An 11421-nucleotide genomic window follows, 5' to 3' on the forward strand; every position below is an offset into this window, starting at 1 on the left:
AACGTATAAGACAATTGTATCAGTGCAAATAAATCTTCTAGGAATGTTGTAGCAATAATAATATACTAGTGTAGACCATTAATAAAATCATGATGATATCATTTACACGTGACAAATAAACGTACTCTCAATGCAGATTCTAACCTTGTTTCACGTCAGTCATTAAAACTCTAATTTCATCACTCACATCCAACTCCAATCAGACCTGATTAAAATTGTCAGATAAAAGATCTCATTTACAAAGGAACGTAGATGACTGTGCTAATTAGTACTAAACTACTAATTAGTACCACAATACTGATTTGTAGAACAATACTTATTAGTACTACCTTACTGATTAGTACTACAATACTAATTAATACTACAATACTGATTAGTACTACAATACTGTTTAGTACTACAATACTAATTAATACTACAATACATATTAGTACTACAATACATATTAGTACTACAATACATATTAGTACTACAATACATATTAGTACTACAATACATATTAGTACTACAATACATATTAGTACTACAACACTGACAATTACTCTAGTACTAATTAGTACAACAATACTAATAAGTACTACAATACTGATAAGTATTACAAAACTGATTAGAACAGTATTCAACGATAACAATCATTACTTCGGAGCAAAAATAGATCTGCTTGTCTGATCCAATCATATTACATAGGTGAAATTGAACGAGTTTTATCTGTGAATGCTAGTATTTAAATTCCTGGAGCATTTTACTCCGGAAATTGTAACCTTATATAACAGCGATAAAGATTGACAATGAGGATGTAGTATGCTCTCTCATTGTCAATCGATGTTCCTGCTAGGCCGATTCACAACCAAAGGTAATTATGACAATGTTATTCTGTACACGAGGCAGTTTCTGTTAGCATCCACACAGTACATACAGTTATGTACCATTGTGTTTACGAGGGAAGTATCAGATAGAAAAAAAAACAGAAATTCTTAAATGTTGCTATGATAAAACTTAAATGAAATGTCCATTGGAAAGCATACATATATGTGTTTTGAAAGCAGGTTGATAGACCTCTGCATCCCGACCTTTATATCCATACATTGGTTTAAGAAATTTTAGATAAAATGAATTTAAATGATATTTCAGTATAGGCTTAAAGCTGAGTGTTACATAACTAAACATGACTTTTGTATTTTGATTCAAAATTTATGGAGTATGTCATTGCGTTTTTTTTTTCAAAGTTTTTCTTTTTCCAGTGTAAGGAATCGTGATTTTTACTTAGAATCCCTTGAAACTTAGCAACTCGTTCAAAAACATTTTAACGGGAGTAGGTATCTTATATATTGAACATCAAATTGTATATTATATAATTAAAATAACGTATCTAGCAAAAACGGTATATCGGAGAGCGTTTCCAACGCCCCGTTTCACCCAAAGTATGACTTTAAAAAATGTCTGTGGAAGAAAGGATATGAAATATCATTTATCAAGAGACTTGTAACAATCGATTTCTAGAGTACATCAGCTAGGTTTGGTAAAAAATGGAAACTGTACTGTTGGCAGTCGTCCTATCCTTTTCACACAAAAAAAACCCAACACCAAATGATTTTGATTTCTTATCTGGTGGTTTTAAGAAATTACATATCGAACAATTTTCACTTTTCCGTTGGAGAATCCGACCCACATGTTGCCAGCTTTGTCTGACGTCATAGCCGTGATTTTGACGTCACCATCCAATACTTTACCAATGACCTTGCCAGTTTGGCTGTCCATGACGAACACGCATGATTCATCTGCTACCACTAAATTATCCTCCTTGTCATAACACACATCCTGTGGGTGGAAAAAACAACTGACGCCTGGATCACCGGCTTCTTCTGGTCGCTTGTACTCCCCAACCCCAAACGTGACAATGCTTCCATAATGTCTGAACTTTAAATTCAAATGTTTGTCCAAAACCACAATGCTGTTGGGATTGGCATCCCAGTTGACTATTGCGATGTCCCCTGTGAGTTGACTCTCGGCGATTCTGTGAGGAAGTGACACAAGTTTCTCTCCAGACCTGTCACATTGGGCCACATCTACGATCTCCGAAATAGCTTTAGAGAATTTGACGAGCTGTCCCGAACGGAGACCTGCGATCAGGTGATGTGATGACGTAATCGAGTAGGGTGTAGTATTCGTTGTAGCAAAGGTCATGGGATCATTTGTGAGGAAGTTTTTGATGGTGTTGTTTGTACAACTCAGCCATATTGTCGGGCTATCTCCTTCGCAGTCACAGCTGACGTCACAAATTGGGAAGTCGACCTTGAGGGTTTTTAACAATCGCCCTTTGTCAGACATTAGACGGACTTGTCGGCTAAACACGGACGACATCCAAACTTCCGCCCCTTTTGACGAACTCATGGCATAAACATCCGGGGCCCCACTCGAGAACTCAGAAATAACACTGACCTCTCGAATCTTCCTTTCCCCAGATTCTTTAATTTCGATTTGCTCTTCTTTTTTGTTCTCTGTTGTAATTTTTCCGAATATAGCTTCAAGTTGCATGGTTGTGTCAGCACGATCGTTGAAGGGGAACTCCAGCTTTGTTTTAAGAGGTACCGAATATACTTTTCTTCTCAATAATTTTTTGAGAGCTTTTTGTTTTTTCATCACCATTTCAACATCAGAAGCAGTGAGCCATTCCTGATAAGTCAGAAGTCGTTTCTCAAGTTCTGCCTTAAGTCTGCTCAATTTCTCCTCATGTTGAGAAATAACTTCAACTTCTTCATTATAAAATTCGTGTGTTTCTCTGATCAGTTTCCCAGCGACCCCATCGACAAAGTCTTTGACTTGTTTTTGCCTGGCACCAATCCTACCCTCCACAGTGTTACACTGTTTTTGTACACGGTCTTCTTTTATCCTCAACCCACCCAGCTCAGCGTCTACATCTTCCAGCTTCGCTGCCGCTTTTTCAAGTGTTTCCTCCAATTCATCTTGTTTCTCTTTCAGAAACAGATCAGCATCTACGCAATCGTGGCCACGGTGTGAGTTGGAGACACATTTGTGACAGACAGGTTCATTTTTACACTTCATACAAATCATTTGAAGCTGAACTTCCGGATGTTCTTTACACAAATGTTTGTCATTTTGTAAGGCGTGGGCCTGGTTCAGCGCCATGTTAGCTTGTAGCTCTATGATATGCATGAATACGGTTGATTGAGGTTCCCCACCTGTCACACACCTGAACACGCCGTCAACCAATAATTCCTATGAATGCGTAAAGTACCGACTTTACGTGCGACCCACCGTTCCAAGCCCCAATGAAGACGACAGCAGCGAGGAGCCCGTTTATACACCCGTTCTATCAGCCTAGCTCACCGCATCAGTGGCGTGGCAGCGTAATGTTCACCAATAATACACCAGAGAGAGCTCTTGCATGTGTGTTTGCTACTCGTCTAGATCGTTGTCGCTGTTAAACTTGCCACATCAATCATATATATCCCAGAGTGCAAAGTAGGTTTGCTGTGGAAATTTTAGATCAGAATTGCATTTGTCTAACACATTATGTACCAGAGCAGCAAACAGAGAATGTTATCATTGATTCGTTTCGCTACTAATCCCACCTGCTTACACCAGCAGATATGGTTAACTTAAAGTCCCGCCACATATATATAACTTGAAGGAGATAATATCATGGAGTACCGAGGTTTTGACAACAAGCAAAGCAAGCTTAAGGTCACAAGAGAAAAGCACAATTGATAGGTATCAATTTAAGCAAGTTGAATTATATATCATTGCTTTCCTTTCGGAAACTGCTTGGAGCAATAATTGTGATTTCTGCAGACATTTAGAAAATAACGTGAAAACTGTTCCGTATTTTTTACATTTTAGGATAAGAGCTTCCGTCATAGTCAGCTGATCTTTTGTACATCAGCTTGATATGACATTTCATAAAGCTCACATATGCAGTTACGATGTAATTAAATGTAGATACAAAATGCTGTTGAAATGTGGATGTTTATGCTTTTAATGTAATGGAGACAGTAAGTGTACTAACCAGCCAGCAGACGGCAGTCCAGATAAAAATATCATATATATACAAAGAGTAGAAATAGCAAGCTTTTTAAATTACATTTGTTGATATATTTTCAATTGATGGCTTCAATCTATATCATTTAAACAACACACTTTAATTTTGTTATATGTTCCTTCCAAAAATCAAGTTTCATGATGTGCTCTGGTAAAAACCAGACTTGGTTTCCCAGGAAATTACATGACTACGACATACCACGTTTTGGTGTTTGCGTGTCTGTCACATGAAACGGTAGAGCGTTAATGCTTCGACCCCAGTTTAAACAAATATCTGCATGGTAACTTCAATTACCTGTACGGATTTCACCACTCAGTAATTACATTTGGAACCAAAAAGTAAACATGTAATAGGTGCCCAATAAAGCGCTTTGTAGTCAATACATCGTTGTTGTTTGCCTAATGCTTTGTCAGCTTAACAAACCCCACCTTCTGTATAAACCATGGATCGGTGTCTTTATCAATAGGTCTTCATACTATTCTGTTTACATCCCAAAAATCTTTACTTTTATATCATAGTAAAATTTCATGTCGATAAGATTTTTTTTTTTTTCGTTGTTATACACTAAACTATTTCGACTGGCGTTCAATACTTGACACTGGTGTCAATTTGTTTTAGAAAATCATGCTGATTGCAGCATATGCATTGTCATGGTTCACTGCGTCCCGTCACGTAGATGTTGCCTTGTCTAGTAACAATCGATAGAACTGTATATATACATCACCGTTCTGTCATCCTCCAATTAATTATTCAAACTTTTCTTGATTTGGTTTTTATTGTATATTTAAAAGCGTTAATATCTTAAATACGGTTCTTTAAAAAACATCTCATTTTCAAACAAAATGAACTTCAGCAAATCTACCCAGCATAATGAAAAACTTTTTAATTGTTCGTTTCTCATTGTTAAGTTAACTAAACATTTTTCAAACGGAGGATGATGTTAGCAACAAGGATTGTCATGTAAAATATTTATATCGAGTTACTTTTTCAACAATAGTGAGAGTATTCCGCATCTATAACCTTCAATAGTATTCCACTCGTACCCGTAAAACAATACACACAATCACTATTCTGTGTTTGTTTTGTAAAGATTAAACATTCATTATACGTCTGGTACAAACGAGGCTCGCCAGTATACCTTTAATTCATTGCTATTAGCGTGAAGTATTGATCTGCTCTATCGATTTCCTTTTCATCGGTAGAATAGCATTTCATACACCTACTAGTGAGGCAGGAATGTGCCAGGCGCTGACAGAGTAACGGGTCTCGCGAGATTTATGAATATTAATTACTTTTAAGGGGATTCTCACGAGACCGCGCGATGTTATTCCAAATTTGAAAGAAGTAATTCCAATACTACAAGATAGTGTTGTAAACACCATTCGGAGTGTTGTAATACGAGAAATAATAACACCTCTTATTTTATAAAACATCCCAGAGTCGGAATATTGATATTGAGGTTGTAAAAATTGTAATAATTTCGTGATCATATCACGCTAGCCCAGGTCGGGTGATAAATGAAACCATCATACTAATCAGAAGCAGAACAAATCAAATCCAGTTACAGTAATCTTTAACTGGCAATCATACAGGTGTGGTTGAAAAATGTTTGCTAGGAACAAGGTAAGAAGTCTACCTCACTGAACAACATATGGGAGGCCCTTTACACGCCAACCAGAGAAACGATGGCAAATTGTCTAACGGCACAACCACTACAGCCCGAGACTTCCCGAGAAACACAAGCCGATACGGGCAGGAAGTATCGAACCACGCACCTCGGTTCTTTGCCTGGCGTTACATGGCCAGCCCTCTAACCATATACTGCATATAGTGTATACAGGTGATTGTGATATCAGCCCAATGTCAGTACGTACGTTTACTTTCTCTAGATTACTCTGGACAATGCCATGTCACATGTTGATAAAAGATAAAGACTAATTTGATGGATGTCAATCTCGATGTTGCCATACCGTTAAATTGACTGGCTTTAAACTTGGTTGTCGCTTTCTGTAATCTTCAATAGAAATGCGTCAGTTTAGTGATTGGTCAGGATTTTCTCCCGGCACCAATGAAATGTTAAGTAACTAGTCTTGTGATTGGTCAGGGTTTTCTCCCGACACCAATCAAATGCTAAGTAGCTAGTCTTGTGATTGGTCAGGGTTTTCTCCCGACACCAATCAAATGCTAAGTATCTATTCTTGTGTATTCCATTTTTCTATGACATATTCCATGGGTGCTGAGAGCGGAAGTGAAGGTACCTACTGCAGTATCGATGATGATATCTAGTATGCGACAGATTTTTTGGAAACAAGTTTTACATTATGGTATAGTTAGCTTGTCACGGAGAAAAAGAATATTTTTTGCACTATGACAATATACATAGCATGTGGGAGAAATTCGAAAACTTTATGATCGTGATACTATGGAAAAGTGTCACGCCTGTATGGTTGGTTCCGGGGTTCGATTCGCGCCGTCGCAAGACATACTTTATATCTAATGATTCGCTTAAATTGTTATCCAGTGAATTGTTTTTGTGTATATGTCACTAGTATAATATAACCTAGGGCGTTTTTTTCCATTGGCTGCATCAGTCAGAATTCCACTGTGACCTCACAATTCTGACACTTCATGAATTGTACGTGGCGCAACAAAATGGCTGCCTCAGTTTGATTTTATCCCCACATTTTGACTTTAAAACCTATCAAATTGTAAGTTTTTAGAGTTATGTGATAAGTATATTACATTTGTTTTCATTGCATATGAGATTTTATGAAACTCGTCTTGAAGCTTTGTTTCAATTATTGCTCGTCAAAGGCTCAAAAAATGAAATTTTCTGAGACTTGTTTCATGAAAATCTCATTTGTCTCATTTGAGATTAAAAACGTCTTTAAGATCATATCGATATTAGTCAGGGTCTGGTAGTTTTGATGGAACTAACTTTATATCTATTATAAACCAATACCTAAAAAAAAAAAAAATATTTTCAGCAGAAAATGTGCCATTTATCATACTGCTCGATCTATTTTCTGATAGCTTACGAGTTAGTGCCTGTCGTATCAAACTAGAGGTGACGGTCCTACCAACTCAAACTGCTAATACCACGGAGCTAGGCAAACGAATGGGTTAACACCATCTAATAAGGCTAAACACAAAATGAAAATGGCATTTTCTATTAGTTGGTTCTAACGACCATGCCGCAGTATAAAGGAGGCCAATTGTTCTTTCCTAGAACAGTGTAATTACACAGCTGTCTGTTCCAACTCGGGCGGAATTGATGGAACCCAGCGACTAAATATACCCCCGTATCTCTGTGCATCATACCACGCCGCTAACTCTTCATAGATTTGGCATTATTTGGGTCAAAACGTTGTGAACAGTTAATGAAATTCCACATATATGAGGCATTGACCTTCACGAACTATCAAAATTCGTTCAAAGAGACTTGGGATATTTTTTTCGAATTTGGGAGCGATCCAACATCTGTTCTCTTTTCAAAACATTGAAATGCTGTTTTCTTGTTTACGTATCTTAATAAATGTATGGGTACGTCTCAAATATTCAATAACCTTCGTTTTCTACACTTTTTTGATTAATTTCCTAAATGGTAGCCTATCTATCGACTTGGTGAATGTATTGTTCGCGTAATAATGCTTATCTATCTTCAACTATTACCGCTCCCCCAATAAATTGAGTTTTATCAACGTCCCCGACACTGGCTCATGGACGAATTAATACCTAGTTACTGGGATGTGGTCGGATATTATCTTTGGAATATAAGACTCATTAAATGCCTGTTATTCTAATTTCTTTCATTATAGAGTCATTATTACACATTGTACGTTACATAGTTGTGTGGCGTGTCAATTAGAAGTTCCCATTTTTATCGTCTTTATGTTTATATTCTTACATGATCTTGAAATTTACATTTATGAACTCGACCCCATGCTACTATTTTATTTGTCATCGTTTGATTTGATAATCATGAGAGCCTTATTCACCTATGAGTCCTATAAATTGATCATGAATAACACTCATTCGTTTTTCTTTCTTTCTTTTTTTTGTTACCACATTTGCCATCGACATAGATATTGGTTAATTTAAAGCAACGAAGCAGAGAAAATATTTGCCGTCGTTTGCTTTGGTGCATTTTCGTTTTTCAATGTCATGCCTTGCCTTCTTTCACAGTGAATTGTGGTTATGATTTCAAACCAGTGGAAATTTCGATGTAAAGATAAACAATGACGTCATATAATACCCGTGATACAAACTATAGTAAACAATACATATATAATCATATTTGATATAGCAGATATTATGTATCATGTTTCCGATAAATATTAGAGGTGTAAATTGTCCAAACACTATTGAATTTATTTTCAATAACGTCAATGTTTTTCAGTACAAACATTACGCGAAACAAATAGATACAGATGCATATGCATTGTACTGTTAATTTGACCTGCCATACTTGTTCGATCGTGTGAAATTGAATCCGTCACCATAAACGTTATTGCTAATTGTTCTGGTAGGTATTTATGATTAGACCAACAAGCGTAAAACTTCCGTATTTTGCTAGTCACTTGATATTCCAATAAGTGAGTGATTGGCTAATTTGATATAACAGCACGTGCTTCAGAGTCCCACTGGACCTGGGTTATATTGACGCCTGTCCAGGGCTAGCTACCCAATATGAAAGCATTGGAAGTCGGCTTGATCGTGTAATATTTATTGATGCGCTTACTTCATTGGATACGGCAAATCAAACACGTGGTTTTATACCGTTTACTTACAAATGGCAGGAATCATATGTGTTGTTTTCAAATACAGCATTACAGTCTGATACAAACTATAAAAGCGACCATCAGCGGCCACAATAATAATATCTTAATATAATATCTTCCTTAAATTAACTTATTGGATAAATGAAACCTAAAACAAAAATTGTTTTATCAAGCAGGCGCGGATCCAGGAATTTGAAAAGGGGGTGGGGGTGGGGGGTTCCAGTAATTTAGTGGTAATGCGAGCGCCAATAGCGCGAGCCGAATTTTTTTGGCGAGGGGTCTGGGGGCCAAAATTTCGGAAAATGATTATGTCAAGCAACCAAACAAACCCGTTCATGATGATCAACAATGTGGTAATTACGCTTGCATTGTGATACACTTCTGTGTTACAGATGCCATACAGCGATGCAACGCAATTTCAGCAAGGAAAAGAAAGGTTCCAGATACCTTGTGGTCCGAAAATCGCTAGTTCCATGTCCATATCTTCGAGGGAAATCTCAAAATACAATTTATCAATTATGGTGATGCTTGCATATTACAATAAAAAAATTATTAATATGATTAAATTTAAACGTTGTAAATCGATCGATTTTGAAGCAAAAATGCATGAACTTGAATAATGACCTTGCGTGGTTTTTACTTTGAATTGTAAAATATGTTATTAAGTTAAGCTTTTTCGTGATATTGAATTATTCTAATTATGATCACGTTATCTTTAAGAAGACTACAAAAATGCGAAATGTAATAACCACAGAGATTCATCAAATATAAGGCACATCTCGAAATAATTCTGATTCTAATTGTCAGAAACATTGTGATGTGTTTGGTTCCTGGTAATGAATTTTAACACAAACAGGGAGTGGGTCGCTAAGGGATGCTATGATCCAATGATTAGTCCTGAAATGACAAGGGACTCGATATCTTCCTCGTAAAGTCTACAATATTAGATAAAAACCATGCCCGGCGCGGAACGGGCAAAAGATAGGCCGCATAAAATGAATATTTGTTTTTTATCTATTGTTTTTGGCATTGAATACAAAATAAACGAATGCAAAACGTCAGCTACAAGGAAATGCTTTCTGACTTTGATAGTGACTTTCTTATTCAATTATTACTTAGACTGAGAAACTACCAGTCGATATAAAGGATGCATGATATACAATGTAAAGTATTTTACGGTGGTCCAGAAATTCATGTTTTACGAATTAACCCCACCAGTTCACCGCGACGCCACCCAGACAAAAAGTATTGGAATTACACAAATAATTCTGATGGACTGTATTGTTCAAATAAAGTTTTGGCCATTCCAGTGAGACTGACTGGAGATAACATACAATACAACATCATTGTTTATTGAATTAAATAAGCAGGTCTTTTAAAGCAATATATTCGTCCATTTTTGCCAATTGTATGTCCTGAATTGCTGAAATCATCTCAATACAATGATCCTCTATATTGTCATCACCATAGCAACGTCGTTCTCCCTCTCTCTCGTCATTACATTGATAAAATGCCTGGTTCCACTATCTCTATTGCAATCATCTGAGCATGCTGTCTCTCCCCGTCTCTCTAACTCAAATTGTCTTAGAAAACCGTGCCCCTGTCTCTTGATCGCAATCACCTTTGCAATATCATGCCTCCCTCCCCTATTTTAATGGTCATTACCGTACAACGTCGGTGTTGTTGTGGTTGTATCCTTGTACAAGGCGCTTAATTTACACTCTTTGCTTTTGTTGGCTTGCGACTGGTCTCCCGAATGTTGTTCAGTAAGGTAGTTACCAACCCAGCGAACCAACAAACAAATGTCCTTCTGCATCACCGCCTTGGCAACATACGTCCTTTAAACGTTACTCTCTATTGCCATCAACCTTGTATAACGGTTATGGCGACCCCGTCGTCAGTACTAGACTCAAAGTTATCACATTTCATCGTGATTTGATTATCGAGGACACAAACCCAGCAATGTGTAATGGCAATGTTGAAGTATTGCGTTTTGTTGATTTGCGTTATTATAAGTGTAGGGGACGGGATCTTTTAAATAACATTAATCCCACTCGTGTAAGCCACCTGGTGTATTCACATTCGGCACTTTGTTTTGTCAGATTTTACCAACATCGTCTGATTACTTGATATACAGTTCAGCTGTCATTCTTCAGTAGTAAAGCCATACATTTATAGAGGAGGGAACATGTAATTCTCCATTTCTAATAGTACGTCCTGATAATCAATAAATATGATTACATTAACTACTCTTGTTGTCGGAATTCATACAATAATTACATTACACCCAGAAATACTTGCCTAATTAATTTGACACTGGTGTACAATCTTACTCCTTGGGTCTCGAACTCATATCACCTACGCATACATGTTTGGCAGCCGACATCCGGAACCCCTCGGAGCATTCCGTCAGAGGTACACACTCTAAAGGTCCGGAGTGTTCCGGATGCTGTAGTTTTGGTGTCTTTACCCAGACTTACGATCTCCCAACATAGTATCTGGGACCAGACATCGTACGTCATATATACGATCAATACATCTACACTTATATGAGAATTCACACGAAAATTGAAAAACACA

General features: G+C 37.0%; 1 protein-coding gene across 1 annotated transcript; it reads right to left on the reverse strand.

The window, feature by feature from the left end:
• Positions 1-473: 473 nt before the first annotated feature.
• Positions 474-3342, reverse strand: LOC117329547. The gene has a single exon (XM_033887540.1). It carries the CDS (start codon positions 3172-3174, stop codon positions 1615-1617), a length of 1560 nt encoding a protein of 519 aa, XP_033743431.1. The 5' UTR covers positions 3175-3342; the 3' UTR covers positions 474-1614.
• Between the last annotated feature and the right edge of the window lie 8079 nt (positions 3343-11421).

Source organism: Pecten maximus, chromosome 6 (genome assembly GCF_902652985.1).
Source record: "Pecten maximus chromosome 6, xPecMax1.1, whole genome shotgun sequence".
Lineage (NCBI taxonomy): Eukaryota > Metazoa > Mollusca > Bivalvia > Pectinida > Pectinidae > Pecten > Pecten maximus.